The sequence below is a fragment of the Malaya genurostris genome, chromosome 3 (assembly GCF_030247185.1).
Source record: "Malaya genurostris strain Urasoe2022 chromosome 3, Malgen_1.1, whole genome shotgun sequence".
Taxonomy (NCBI): Eukaryota; Metazoa; Arthropoda; class Insecta; order Diptera; family Culicidae; genus Malaya; species Malaya genurostris.
In genome coordinates, this window is record NC_080572.1 from 69,015,696 (window position 1) to 69,031,021 (window position 15,326).

At 35.4% G+C, this 15,326-nt stretch overlaps 2 protein-coding genes across 3 annotated transcripts; one reads left to right on the forward strand and one right to left on the reverse strand.

Moving 5' to 3' along the window:
• Positions 1-2,785: 2,785 nt before the first annotated feature.
• On the reverse strand, positions 2,786-7,875 carry LOC131438805 (uncharacterized). Of its 2 annotated transcripts, XM_058609096.1 has the most exons (7): positions 5,983-7,875; positions 5,792-5,918; positions 5,584-5,730; positions 5,248-5,523; positions 4,964-5,192; positions 4,782-4,899; positions 2,786-4,727 (listed from the first exon to the last, which is right to left on the reverse strand). In XM_058609096.1, exons 1-7 carry the CDS (start codon positions 6,097-6,099, stop codon positions 4,575-4,577), a joined length of 1,167 nt encoding a protein of 388 aa, XP_058465079.1. In that variant the 5' UTR covers positions 6,100-7,875; the 3' UTR covers positions 2,786-4,574. The 2 variants fall into 2 exon arrangements, with proteins under 2 accessions (XP_058465079.1, XP_058465080.1); XM_058609097.1 differs by having other exon boundaries at positions 5,792-7,875.
• Positions 7,876-10,943: 3,068 nt separating this feature from the next.
• LOC131433826 (embryonic polarity protein dorsal-like) lies at positions 10,944-12,530 on the forward strand. Its single transcript, XM_058600432.1, has one exon. The coding sequence runs from the start codon at positions 10,944-10,946 to the stop codon at positions 12,528-12,530; it is 1,587 nt and encodes a 528-aa protein (XP_058456415.1).
• Positions 12,531-15,326: the final 2,796 nt, after the last annotated feature.

Below are 15,326 nucleotides of genomic sequence, written 5' to 3' on the forward strand. Positions count from 1 at the left end.
TTGTTTAAAGAATGCGTATTCAAAAATGAGTCAAATCAAGAGAGCTGAGCGATGTTTTAATTTTTGGTTAAAATTAGACATTTTTGTAGTTATTTATAGCTCTGACTTTCTCATATAGAAAGGTTATGCAATCACTGTGAAAACCGACCTTTGAGCCGAGGCCCGGAGGGCCGAGTGTCATATACCATTCCACTCAGTTCGTCGAGTATGAAAAATGTCTGTGTGTGTATGTGCGTATGTGTGTATGTAACGTTTTTTGCACTAACTTTTCTCGGAGATGCCTGAACCGATTTTCACGAACTTAGATTCAAATGAAAAGTCTTGTGATCCCATACAAAATTCCTGAATATTGTTTGGATCCGACTTCCGGTTCCAGAATTATGGGGTAAAATGTGCAAAAAATTGTTAAAATAAGTGCACTAACTTTTCTTAGAGATGGCTGAACCGAATTTCACAAACTTAGATTCAAATGAAAGATCTTGAGGTCCCATAAAAAATTCCTGAATATTATTTGGATCCGACTTCCGGTTCGGGAATTATGGGGTAAAATGTTCGAAAAAAAAAGAAAATATGTTTTCTAACTTTTCTCATAGATGGCGCGACCGGTTTTCACAAACTTAGGTTCAAATTAAAGGTCCTATAGTCCCATACGTTATTCCTGAATTTCATGCGGATCCGACTTCTGGATCCGGAAATATAGGGTAAAGTGGGTTAAAAATTGTATACCATCACTGAAAATGGGGAAAAACCTTAAAAAAAATTCTAAATCGACCTCAAATCTTTTCCAATTGATAGTTTTTATCAGTAGACGGTCAAACAAACCGATTTCGGTTATTCTTTTAAGAATCGAAGAAAATTATTTTGAAGAATACCACAGTATTATATATGATAGTATGATTGATATGAGAAAGGCATCATTACACCACTAGGTGGATTAAAACAGGTTTTTTTTTATCTAGTTTACAGCGAATGTTAGAAGAACTTCGTGAAAAACACACTTTTTTCACGAGATTTTTAATCTTTTAATTGGGGTATTTTCCTTGACTGATAGTATACAAAGAAATCACATGTAAGTTGTTTTACTAGAGATCTGAAAGATCTGAAACACTTATTGGCCATTTTTTTAATGACGTAAAACACTATCGAACTGTCAAAAATAACCATATACTGTCGAGCAGGGTTATTTTGGTCAACGAGTTGAACTACTCGATTGTGAAAATTATTCTAGAAAGAGTTCACAGCCTTAGTTGAAACGCTAGCTCCAGAGTATTTTGATTATAGTTTCGTAATACTTGTATTATAGATTAAAGAAATCAATTGTTGATTTTTCTAAACTGTCATAATATATAGTTATTATATATTATATATCTAGCTGATAGCAATTTAGTAACGACACACTCCCCAGACGGGAAATGCTACAATCCGGTGTCATTGCGGCAGTCACTTACATGAGTGACAATTTTTTACCATTTTAAATTTTCAACATGAAACGTATCTGGTGTAATGAAAACAGATTTTAGCCTTTCTCTATAGGAAGGTATCCGAATTGCTGGCAAAACCGACTTTTGAACAGAGCCTGGGAGACCCATAGTGTTATATATCATTCGACTCAGTTCGACGAAATCGGAGAATGTTTGTGTTTATGTGAACATAAACATATGTACGCACATATCGAAGATATTTTTACTGCTCAATTTTCTCAGAGATGACTGAACCGATTTTAACTAACTTGGTCTCGTTTGAAAGCTACTATCGGGCCATTGATCAAGTTCAAATATCAAATGGCTGTGATTTCTGGTTCCGGAGATATGATTGTATAAGTGACGTAACCGACAAAACGCGTTGTTTTTTTACCGCGCAAGTTTCTCAAAGATGGTTGAACCGATTTTAACAAATCTAGGCCCATTTGAAAGCTATTATTAGGCTATTGATCAAGTTCGAATATCAAATGATTGTGACCTTTGGTTTCGGAGATATGGTGATATAAGTGACGTAACAGACAAAACGCGTTGTTTTTTTATCGCGCAAGTTTTTCAGAGATGGCTGAACCAATTTTAACAAACTTAGACTCATTTGAAAGCAACTATTTGGCCATTGATCAAGTTCGAAGATCAAATGGCTGCGACTTCTGTTTCCGGAGATATGATGGTATAAGTGACGTACCCGACAAAACGCGTTGTTTTTTTACCGCGCAAGTTTCTCAAAGATGGTTGAACCGATTTTAACAAATCTAGGCCCATTTGAAAGCTATTATTAGGCTATTGATCAAGTTCGAATATCAAATGATTGTGACCTTTGGTTTCGGAGATATGGTGATATAAGTGACGTAACAGACAAAACGCGTTGTTTTTTTATCGCGCAAGTTTTTCAGAGATGGCTGAACCAATTTTAACAAACTTAGACTCATTTGAAAGCAACTATTTGGCCATTGATCAAGTTCGAAGATCAAATGGCTGCGACTTCTGTTTCCGGAGATATGATGGTATAAGTGACGTACCCGACAAAACACGTTGTTTTTTACCTCTCTAATGTATATAAGTGTGTCAATATTTTGGGATCACCTCTTATTTCGCTAACTAGCGGTAGTGCTCAAAAGTTTGAAAAAAGCCCCCATGCAAAATTTGAGCTAAATCGGACACGGGTAAGGAATGCTACCCGGTGGTCATGGTTTGAAAATTTTTGATATTGAAAAATCACCATAGGGAGTACATGAGATTTCCGAAATCTAACATTTTTTTATGCCAAACGTCTTAGAATTGCATGAAAGTGTCATCTGAATCTTTTTTCTTAAATATCGACTTTCTGGACCTGATTGAGACTTGATTTGAGTCCCAGAAAGTCGATTTTTTCAAAAAAAAATTTTTTTTCGAGATGACACTAAATCTCGACGTTTCATGCAATTCTGAGATTTTTGGCATCAATTTTTTTTTCGATTTCGGAAATTTCATGTATACACCCTCCCCCCTTTATGGTGATTTTTCAAGATCTATGAAAATTCCACTTAGTGGAGTAAGAAGGGTTTTTTTAGATTTGCATCACTCTACTCATACAAATATCAAATGTCAAGCGCTTGTTTTGAGAAATGATGCCAAGTATGTGACATAAACACTGATATTTCTATTTTAAATCAACAACCAGACGTTCCTAGGCTATGGTGCCCACTTGGGTACTGTTTTTTTTTGTGCTGATTCAAACAGATTTTTTAAAATTGTTGTTAAGTGTGTTCATGTTTGTGTCTTATGAATTTATGAATTTAGTGAACAAAAGTTACTATTTCATAACAATGAAAACTGATTAAAAGTTCTGCTATTCTATTTTACTAAAACATTATGTTTTTAAAGTATGAAACAGGTGGACGAGATACAAAAAATTGTTCATTAGCGTGTCCTTTATAGAGAAGTGAAAAAACCCTGCCTACATACATACATACAAACATACATAAATAAATACATACATACATACATACATACACACATGCATATACGTATATACACACATATAAACATCGTAACATTGAGTTACTATTTCTATTCTAATAGAGTTTTACTAGGGTTAATGTACAAATAGTCATCTCATTAGTAGAATCACCATGTTATTTTACCGATTATCTTTCAATCAATGAATTATGATAAAACCGAATACAATATTTTTGTTTCGGTTTTGTAAAGCAATACCGCAGAAAAAGTAGTTCGAGAATTTCAATACTGATATTATAGCGACGTGAAAACTCGACACGAATGCTCCTAATTTACTTTCACTCTTGAAGTCAATCTATCGAACAGAAACAACAGATCTTACTCTAACTAATAGTTTTCGTATATGAGATGACTCGTTGGTCCTGAGCTGAATCGGTGGACTTTATTACCGTTTTTGAATGCACTTCCTCTTACATTTCACTCACACATCAACTCACCCATCCGACATCTTTACAAAATGAACTGGATGAGCATCGTTTGACAGCTATCAGTGGTTTGCTCACATGTTCAGTCTATATTATTTTATTCTATTTCACAATATTACATCTCATTCCACTGTATTATATGGCACACAAACTATCAATAAACGTCAAAGATGAACTTGATTTACCGTTCATCTGCTGTCATCGTGTGAAACTCAATTGGGATACGTTCACTTCACTTAATTTCCACTTCACACTGGTAATAAGGGCCGGTAGTATGAAAATGAAACATGAAACAGAGTTCAGGTAACTTAACATACCGGCCTCTCCAACCCCGGATGTTGGAGCGTAATGTAATCAACATCTTATTCAAGTCGTTCCATAACTTAATCATTTAGCTCAATAATGAAGCTAAAAGCTGTAACACATTTCTTTATCAAATTGTAACGATAATTGATTGTATCTGATGATGTTTGCAATACCGTCAAGCCCAACAACCACGGGAGGGAAAATCAATAGATACGTAAGTTGTATCCATATTTTTTATTTGAAACAGCCAGAGGAGTGAACATCAATATTGCATTTTTGTGATTCGGTGGTTTTCCGTGTACTACAGCCATTGAGAAATGACACGATAAGTCCAAAAATAATACCAAAAAATCTATCCCATTTTAATTTAGCTGTTATTGATCTCATGTACATTGAGTTTTTTGATTATATCTTTGTATACAATCTGGGTTTTATTATTTCCATTGATATCTAGCAAGACACAATCTTGTTTTTCCAGTGCTGCGATCAATCCTGGTTGATGAACGTTGAAGTAGTTGAACTAAATGTATAAAATAAATGGGAAATTATGTTTTTCCTATATTAAAAGCATTACCTCAGCTCGCATAACAGACTCCAATATGGTTCTGCTGTGCTTCGATGATTGCTTACTATCTATTTGATTCATTTTCCGTTTCCAACAAAGACGTTCGTTAGCGTGTATGTATATTACTCTTAATAATGAACAGAAACTTATTATAAGAACAAGAAAATTAACTTGGTAAACTTAGTGTTTACTTTTGGGGGGCTATCAGCAAACGAAAAAAATTTTCAACATCTTCAGCTGTACTAGGAAAGTCAACAAGTATCCAACCGAATCGTTGACAATCCGGTTCCAGTAATCTTTTTTCCACGATCGATGTAATCAGTTCGGAAGTGTGCACGTTGTCATCAAGTCCGATCTCCAAAGTTTTCTTGAAATAAATCGATTTCTGCCTGGCTCCATCCACCAGACTTTTAGTTGAAACTTTACAGTGATAGTTGTTTTAGCAACAGAATAAATGTTATAAATAGTATTTTACCAAGAACAAGATCCAAGCGATTAGCCAACATTCGAGCAAAGCGATGTGTTCCTGATCCGAGTCTACCGAGTAAAACGATTCGTTGTATATATTTCACCTTGAAATGATTTGGATTCCGATTGATTAATTTAATAGTGTTTCTCAAATCTGTTGCAGTAGGTAAAATCGTCCGCCAATTTTGTTTAGTTTGAAGCTCATCGTTTTTTACTAGATCGATGTGTTGGTGTACATGGAAATCTTTAAGAAGTCGTTTTGAGTTTTCAATATCACCTTTATCTGTTAGTATTACAATCGTGACTAATTAATTTCTATTAACTACATAATTGAACTCGTTACCCATGAAAATTATATTTTTGTTGCTCAAACGAAATCTTTGCAATGTGTTGGGCAGCTTATTTAAACCCTTTCTAAGCCCTGGTCGGTTGATTTGAATAATTGGGGCTTTTAGAACACGACTGCAAACTTTGACGAACTTCTCATATTCTAAAATTTAAATTCTGTATATTTTTCTATTCCGTTTAATCACATTTCCAACTACTCATACGAGAATTATGATCTAGTTTCACGGAGACGGTTACACTCTTGTATTTAGCAGATATTTTCCACAGATTCTTCACCATGAAGTCGTAAATATTTTGTGGACGCTTTTGACCCATAAGGATAGTCAATTCCTTCAAAAAGATGATATGTTATTAACAATTACATGCACATAAAAATAATTTTTGGTTTTGTTACAAATAAAATTTCGAAAATGTGATATTTTTCGAAATACAACATCAAATCCGTAGGATAATACACAGTATTGAATAGATTAACATCTCGATGAAAACCATTTTCAGATAGAACTTCCATTTCAGATTTTCTGTTAGCGAAATACAAATCGTTGTTTCCAAATCGCGGTTAACTGTCAACGAAAAGGCGTAGCTCACTAATGTCGTTTTCGCTTGAGAACACTGAAACTGACCCAGGGTAGTTTCTTCAAACAAACACTTTTCACGAAACTGTGTTGTTTTCGCGCTTAGCAACGGCGGTTTGAGCAAACCTGATATAACAACCAGGTTCGAAACTGACTCGATTTTCAGTTCAACAACGTTAAAACTAGGTTCGAAACTAGCTTCAAACAAACGGTTTGACAGCAGTTAGGGTGGAAACTGGGTTAGGTTTGGTATCAAGCGAAAACGACATAAGATGTTTTGCAATCTGGTGTTTGTGGAATAATTATTTGTGGTGCGAAAGATCACTTCCGGTCCAGTTGCCAATTTGTGAGCACGTCTTCTCACTAGTAGTATGAAAACATCTGGCGTTTTGGGTGATAACGCCTAATAAGCGAACAGTCAACATTGACTTGAAAGGAGAATTGTTGGCAAACTATCAAAAAAGAATAGGGTAAAGTGTTATGCTGCTCACCAGACGACAATGGTTAAGGCGAGAGTAGGGGATAATCTGAATAAAAAAACAGCAAATTTATTCAAACTTTTTTTACATTATAAGAGTAAATTCAGCAGCTAGAAGTTCTATATGAAAGATCTATAATAGAACATAAACTGGAATAAACGTATCCCCAGCAAGCAGTTCTAGTTTTGTTTATTCGATCAGTTCTTCTGTCAAATTTAAAACTGGTTTACGATGCCGTTCTATTTTTAATGTGGAACACATTTATGTTTTCTATATAGCGGTGTCAACTAGAAACTCAAGAAAAATACACGTAGAAATGTGGTCAGGTTTTGAACAATTACAGCTCAGTCAATTTTGTATCAATTATTAATATTATGTCACCATTTGATTGGAAATATTCCTACGTATTGATTTGAATGTTCATAGCCATTCATTTTTAATTTTATATCATTGAAATGTTGATCAATAGCTAGCAGTGTCCTATTTGTCTGCTAAAAATCTCCAGCATACCGGATTTCCCTGCCATAGTCGACGGTTTTGAAGGAGTAAGCGATATATCAAAGGGAAAGCAGCGCTCTGATTGGTCAATCGAAGCAAAAGCAAAGCTGTTGGAAGCACGCGAATCTACAAATAGAAGCGAAATTATAGCTAACGTTTCAGTCTTATGCGTAGCTTGCTAGAGGTACACGCTGCCAAAAAAAAACCCAACGGTTGACTTAAATTCACCTAACATGAAGTAATTAAGCATGTTTTTAATTATTGTTGGGTGAAAAGTACTGTATCGATTGAGTAGTTTTCACTCAACAGTGTAGTTTATTTCAATAAGTTGCTGTTGGGTGAAAAAATTTTGTGTGTTGCATCGCAGAAACTATCGGTCAGATTTGAAGTGAGTGAAATTATTTTGTAAAATTGCCGGTTTTGGGAGAATATTTCAATGATTGTCATCAATCGCAGTGTGAGTAGCTTTGTATAATTTTTTTTAAAACAATAATTACACCGCAATATCATTTCAGGCGATGGAAGATATTGAGATGCGTTCGATCGCTCAACGGTGCAGTTCCAGCAGCTCAATAGAGCAGCCTTGGCAGTTCAATGATATAGTCTGTAGATTTAATACTGTTGCAGCTCCAATTGCAAAGTACAATGAATATGAATTCTCATAAGTGTGCGCAGAGATTTAATTTTATTACTCATTCTGAATTTTGTAAATGTAACGGTAACAAACCATCTGAACGTAATTACATTGTTGAAATATGTAAAAAGATAAATATTAAATAAATAAAGTAATCATAGTTGACTTTATTGTTTGCGTTTTATTTTTCAAACCATCGAACGAAAACTGGAATCAAATTACCCAAGTTGATTTTTATATTGCTTGCGTAGTTTCTACCTAATGCGTACTATTGATGCTTTTACTCAAAAATAAGTAAAACCCATTTTACCCAAAATTGGCTTCCTGCACACAACCCCTCTATTGAGTGAAAAGTACTTAAAATTAGGTAATTTTTTGGCAGCGTGAAGGCTTTGCTTTTTTTATGTTACCGCCTTATTTTTCAATATCAATATACGGAAATTTAAGTAAATATTCTTAAATTGATGCTTTAAGGTATATTCAGTCGTGTTGTAGTTCTAGATGCATAATTTATGTCAGTTACAAAATTTAAATCTGGATTTTATAACAAGAAAAACTGGCAGCCCCAGCAGTGCTTTACTCGTGTTTCAAATATACAGAACATAGAACGGCGAATTGAATAAATGTAATGCTGTTATAATATCGACATAATGCTTTCGTTTTTTCTATGAAATCTTGACAGTGTGAACGAAATAAGCATCACGGAGATGAATGGGCCTAGTTAGAACCAACTAATTATATGATTGTAGTTCAAACTCGTATTTTTTATCGAAAAAACATTTAAAATTGTTTGTTCCACACCAATGACTGAAGTTGACCTGAATGTCCCGACTAAAATTGAGGTTATTAAACGTTAGTCATTGTCAATTTAATCAACTTTAAATATCAGTTTAAATCAACATTATATCATAAATCAAGTAAATCGAGTAAAAAATGTATTTTATTTATGATTACATATACAGGGTCCGACACTCTAAGTGTAACCAATTAAAAAGGCCATAAATTCAGTTTGGAAAATTACTTTTACTTAATTCAAATTCTTATTATTCAATATGTCGTTCAGCTTCAATTGCACTCAGACTATTTGCGAAGAGGAAATAATGGTTTGGAGATGATGTGACGATTACACTCAAGCTATAATGAACTGCTGCTAACTCTGCTATATAAATAGAGAAAACAAATATTTGAAGAAAATTCTTTCAAACCAGAGCTAGTACCAACCTAATATTTCAGTTTATTTCAAAATGCACAGTCAGTTTTTCGGCAAATTAAAAATTCGTTTGGGTAAATTTTAACGTAGAAGTTCGATTTAAGCAACCTACACACTTAAAACTTAATTTTGATCTCGGGTAAAAGAAATAAAATTTCGGCTCTTTCAGCTTTTTCCAAAAGAGTCGGTTTATTATTTCTGATTTCTCGGCAATTCAAAATGATGTACTGATATTCGGTTTTGTAAATTATCGTGTTTACCAGCAATTGGTCATTTCACCGAAATCTCGTTAAACAGCCTTTAGACAACCGAAATTCGGTGATTCATCAAAGTAGCCATTTGTCTTCAGTGCAAAACTGGGCGATGTGAATAAGTGCAAGAGCTCATACGTGGAATCAGTTGCAATTAAAAATTGAATCTGAATATAGCGATATGTTTCGTAATATTAATAACAGATTTGTTCAATTTTTGGCGTTTATTCGTGACAAGAAATCCCCCAGAGAATCCTTACGCACACGGGATAAATTTCCTTGCAACGCTAATCGAAATCTAAATCGAAATTGATTGGATTGATATATTTTCTCGAATATTGAATGTTTTATTGAGTCATCTGATATATTGTTTCTTTTTTTTACGTTCCCGAGCCTATCAGTTCAACCACCAATATGATGTTGAAATCAATGAATCTATTGTCGTTTTCGCTTGATACCAAACCTAACCCAGTTTCCACTCTAACTGCTGTCAAACCGTTTATTTGAAGCTAGTTTCGAACCTCGTTTCAACGTTGTTGAGCTGAAAATCGAGTCAGTTCCGAACCTGGTTTTTATATCAGGTTTGCTCAAATCCCTGTTGCTAAGTGCGAAACCAACACAGTTTCGTGAAAAGTGTTTGTTTGATGAAACAACCCTGGGTCAGTTTCAGTGTTCTCAAGTGAAAACGACATATGATAACGAGCTTTAATTGGAATGTTTATTTCTATTCGAAATTTCACTTTAATTGATAGCTTAAAATCTCGGTGATAACTCGCATGCATGAGAACCGATAATTTCGGTATTTTATTTCAAAAAGCGACGAAGACTAATTATTATTTATTGGTTACTTTGGTATGATATCTATGAAAACAAATGTCGTAATTGTACAGCTTTTTCAATTATGTCAGAGATGAAGAATACATATCTATTGATACAGTTGACCGTTAAAATTATCTGCGCATTTTCAAATGCGATTATTTATTTTTGTTCAATTAATTAATTCGTTTGCCATTTTTAATTGATGTATTATGCATATAATATTTCTATCTCAACAATAAAAAAAAACAACCTAAAATTACATTAATCGTTTCAATAAAAAATTGTTAGTACAAAGAAGAAAATGTTTTGTTTTCATAAACTGTAACTTCAATGGAGGCAAATTTTATTTGAGAGATAATAGTCAAAATTTGGATTAGTAGCTTTCATGTAATTTTGAATGATTTTCAATTATTATTGAAAGAATGCCATGCGGAAAGGAAGAAATGTGTGATTAATAAACATAGCTCTTCAGTAGGACTCGTTTCCACTCAGTTCACATTTGCTTCGTTTGCCTGGAATATTGTTGCCTAAAATGTATAAATAGAATGAATAAACAAATCTACCTGTAATTGACTTTTTCATAATCATGTTAAAATAACGATTTGTTTATTTTGCTTTTTTCTACATTGACAGCGTATTTTTACCTACTCTTTTCTTCAATAATTTTGTGATCTAGTTAATACAGTAGGAATAACGGTTTTTTGACCTGTTTCCAACAATCTCATAGGTATACAAAACGCACAATTTAAAGATCTGCTATGTTGGAACAGCGTCATTCCAGTTTGAGTTTTGCAACGCTTAACATGGTACTCGCGTAATAATAACATTTTTGATTTTGGTTGGTTCAAGTCGTTCTTAATTTTTTTGAAAGTGAAAAACCATCGTTGAAATGCCTCCTACAACACAAGAAAAGCCATACGTCGTGATTACCGAACAGCCGCAGTCGAAAGCTTTGCGCTTTCGGTATGAGTGCGAAGGTCGATCGGCTGGATCGATTCCCGGTGTTCGCACAACACCGGAACAGAAAACTTTCCCCAGTATCGAGGTTCGTGGATACAAAGGAAGAGCACTGGCGGTAGTTTCCTGCGTCACAAAGGATCCTCCATATCGGCCTCATCCGCATAACCTGGTTGGCAAAGAGGGCTGTAAGCAAGGAGTCTGCACTGTTCAGCTTGACAGTAGCACAATGAGCTACATTTTCAGTAACCTAGGAATTCAGTGTGTGAAGAAGAAAGGCATCGAAGAGGCGCTCCGGTTGAGAGAGAACATTAGAGTGGATCCTTTTAGAACTGGATATGGCCACGCAAAACAACCTGCAACTATAGATTTGAATGCCGTGCGGCTTTGCTTCCAGGTGTTTGTGGAAGGACAGCAACCTGGCCGATTCACAGAAGCACTTCAACCGGTTGTATCCGATATAATTTTTGACAAAAAAGCAATGTCCGATTTGGTGATCTGTAAGCTCAGTGATGTCACCGCTCCAGTAACTGGTGGTAAAGAAATTATACTTCTGTGTGAAAAAGTGGCGAAAGAAGATATATCGGTGCGTTTCTACGAGGAACAGCATGGGAAAATTCTATGGATGGACACTGGCGAGTTCCAGCATAATAACGTCCACAAACAGGTTGCTATCTGTTTCAGAACACCACGATACCGAACTCTCGAAGTTGATCAGTCCGTGATGGTGAATATTCAGCTCAGAAGGCCTTCGGATGGGGCAACAAGCGAGCCATTGCCGTTCGAACTTATTCCAGTAGACACGTTAAGTCAAAAGCGAAAGCGCCAGAAAATCAGCAGTTGTGAAATTTCGGAACATGTTCCAGAAGGAGCTCATGGTGGTTTTATTGGTCACATGGTGAATATTCCGGAAGAAACAGTAAAGACCGATCGAAGGGAGTCACCACCTCAATTCCACGGATTTCAAGGTACCTATCGTTGTCCTAACGACGTTTCCATGATGCAAAGGTCTCCGATTGCACCGCTAGAAAGCACTTCCACATTCATGGGCGAGAATAACATGGCGATGCCACCACGAGGATATCAGCCTGGTCCTGGTAACGATTTCTATATGGGAGGTCAACCAACACAGAATCAGTACAATTACCCACAGCAGCAACAGCAAATTCTCCGAGCTCAGCAGCACCCGCAGAACCAGTTTCAGCTTCCATCCACCAGTAGCAATGTGCATTATAACATGAACAACCTCATGAATGGTGGTCTGCCCATCGGAAGTTCTCAGGGAACTAACCAACAGATGGGTAATGCAGCTGAATATAATCTCAGCAATCTGTTGGATATGGAGCTTGGCAAGGAGTTTACCATGAATTCGTCGGAGATTAAGTCCATCGTTGGTCATCTTACGATCACTGACATTAAACAGGAGAACTATCAGCAACGGATGCAGGACGAGGAGGAGAATCTTTCCAATAGTTTTACCAGACTGACAACGAATCCGATGAACGATTTGGGAAAGTAGACTTGTTGCGTGCCGAAGTCGACGTTGCTGTGATATTTTGTATTGAGGGTTATTTATAAGCTTTTATCCTAGTTAGATGTTAGAGAAACTGCTGGATTTGGGATTATATCATTATGGTTTGTTGTACGTAAATATTTGACAATTTTGTATCTGATGCAAATAAATAGCCAAATGAATTGTTAACGTATTTTGTTTATTCACTAGCCATACATAATCGACAATTCTCTACACGACGCTTTTTGTCCAGCAACTACTCTTGTAATTCACGGTTGATTTTGTCCAGCAACTACTCTTGTAATTCATAAACGAGATAATAATTTATCATCATGATGAAACATAATCTCTGTGAAACTAAAATTTGAATTCAAATATCGTTGGGAACAGAGACATTCCCATTATCATTATTCTTTTATATTCAAAATAACCAGATTCTAAGAGGGGGATCAATATTGAAACTTCCGATTACGGTTATTCTATCGTTTTCTTAGTCTGACTTTCACATTGCGCTTTGGTTCATATAAATCGCAATACCCTCACACGCTCTTTGAGCATAACTCATGGTTTGAGTAGCGATTACTTCATAAACTGAAACAATATGTTAAAATTTGAGTATGGATTTGAGTAAAATTTACTCAGGCCATAAGTTCTCTCGCATTATTCATACACAGAAAATAAACATGAATTTTACAGGTGACATAATTCTACAAACTATACAGTTCATTACTACTTAATTTCTCAAATGACGCAATATTCCATTCGTACAGAAAGTGTAACTGGTGTGTTTTGTGATCTAATGTTTTTCGGTTCAAGTCGCGTTGTTGCTGTTGATCTTTTAATTTTTATTCCATTCGTTTTTAAAGCCATGTAATTTTCAAATCACACAATTTTACATGTTCTTGAACATAAATTTGTGTGGTATATTACGCTCCATTTATGTGCATCTAATAAAATGTAAAATCACAGGAATTTTTCGAACTGTATATGTTACATTAGGGTAAGCGTTGAGGTTGCAAACATTTGAGTGAAACAAATACTTCTTGCAGTTCAGTGTGTTTTCATTTTTGCAATATTTATATCGAATTTAAGAATGCAACAAAACGTCGTTTTTTATTGCCGTTTCTAGATCCGGTTTGTGAGACCAGGAATCATCGATCATAGTAGTTTTTTTAATAGAAATTTGGTGGTTTTAATTATGCTAAGTGAGAAGTCCAACATCGTTCAATTTTGACTCCAAACCAGTCGAAAGGAAACAGTTTTGAACGGTTAACTTTTTTCTGGTATCTGGTATCTGTGCCATGTTTAATAGCAATCCGTTCAGAAGTTTCGGAGTTATGTCGTTCTGAAGGTTTTTGACCACTATATTCGCTTGTTCCGAAACCGGTCGTCAAATGGTGAGATAACTAAGTCCTCACAAGTTCCTATCTCATGCCTCCCCGAGTGTCAATGATGACATTTGGTCAATAGAACGGCGTCGACTGGGTGCTATCGCCTTCTGCGTTAGTAGCAGGATGAGAGGGTGCGAAATGGCTTGTAGTTTTAAGTCCATCCTAAAGTGAAATATTTATCATAGTATATTGCAACATGTGGCTCTGTTGTTTGTTGCATTATTTGTTGTATACTGAATTGAATTATATTACATTGTATTATATATTGTTGTAATTATTAAAATTATTATTTTTATTAAAAAATTATTATAATTATTATAATTATTATTATTAAAAAAAAATTATACTTCCTGCAGTACTGCGACGAAAGAAACTTACACTGCGACATCAACTGTTATACATTGTATCATAGAATATTAAAGACTGTCCCAGAAAGTATGGACGCACTTTGATTTCGCTGTAAATAATTACAAACGTTAGATATTCAAATTTTATTCGATGTACTGATAATATTAGACTATAACAACAGAATATTATTCTCAACATTTGCTACTTAGCCATTGTAGACTAGCTGGCGCACCTTCTTGCGAACGTTCCTAATTAAATTCCGTACAGACTTCAGTTTTGACACTTTTTTTCCAATCTTTTGTTTTCGGCTGCCGAGACATGTTTCCTAAGATGTGCCTTCGTTAATGCCCAAAATTCCTCAATTGGTCGAAGTTGTGGGCAATTTCGTGGATTCATGTCTTTTGGGACGAAAGTGACATTTTTGGTAGTATACCATTCAACCGTTGATATCGAGTAGTGGTAAGAAGCAAGATCTGGCCAGAAGACAACAGGGTCCTTGTGGCTTCGAATCATGGGTTTTTGTAAACATTCCTTGATGTATATTTCGCTGTTCATTGAAGCAGTGGTGATGAAGGGTTTCAAAATTTTACCGCAGATACAAATTGCTTGCCAGACCATAGATTTCTTACCAAATTTTTCGACTTCAATCGATGTCTTGGACTGGTTTAACACTTGCCCTTCTCGCACCGTATAATATTGTGGTCCCGGCAAGGATTTGTAATCGAGTTTCACGTAGGTTTCGTCGTCCATGATTATGCAGTTCAAATTTCCAGCAAGAATCGTATTGTACAGCTTTCGAACCCTCGGCCTGATCGATGCTTCTTGTTTCGGACTACGTTTTAGTTTTTTCTGCTTCTTATAGGTTCGAAGATTCAAACGTTCTTTAGCACGAAGAACATTTGACTTCGAAGTGCCCACTTTTTTGACCACATTCCGAACTGAAACCTCCTTCTTTTGCTCAAACGCCTTCAGTATACGTTTATCCAACTGAGGGTTAGCAGGACCTTTTTTTCGACCCGTTTTCGGTTTATCCTCAGAGGTGTTATCCTCACCGAACTTCCTG

Bases quoted from the DNA above. Each gene is read 5' to 3' on its own strand.
- LOC131438805 (XM_058609096.1), bottom strand. From the start codon at position 6,099: ATGGAAGTTCTATCTGAAAATGGTTTTCATCGAGATGTTAATCTATTC. The intron at 5,524-5,583 runs GTAACGAGTTCA...TAATACTAACAG, and splicing joins CAAAAATATAATTTTCATGG to ATAAAGGTGATATTGAAAAC. The intron at 5,193-5,247 runs GTAAAATACTAT...ATCACTGTAAAG, and splicing joins TCGCTTGGATCTTGTTCTTG to TTTCAACTAAAAGTCTGGTG.
- LOC131433826 (XM_058600432.1), top strand. From the start codon at position 10,944: ATGCCTCCTACAACACAAGAAAAGCCATACGTCGTGATTACCGAACAG.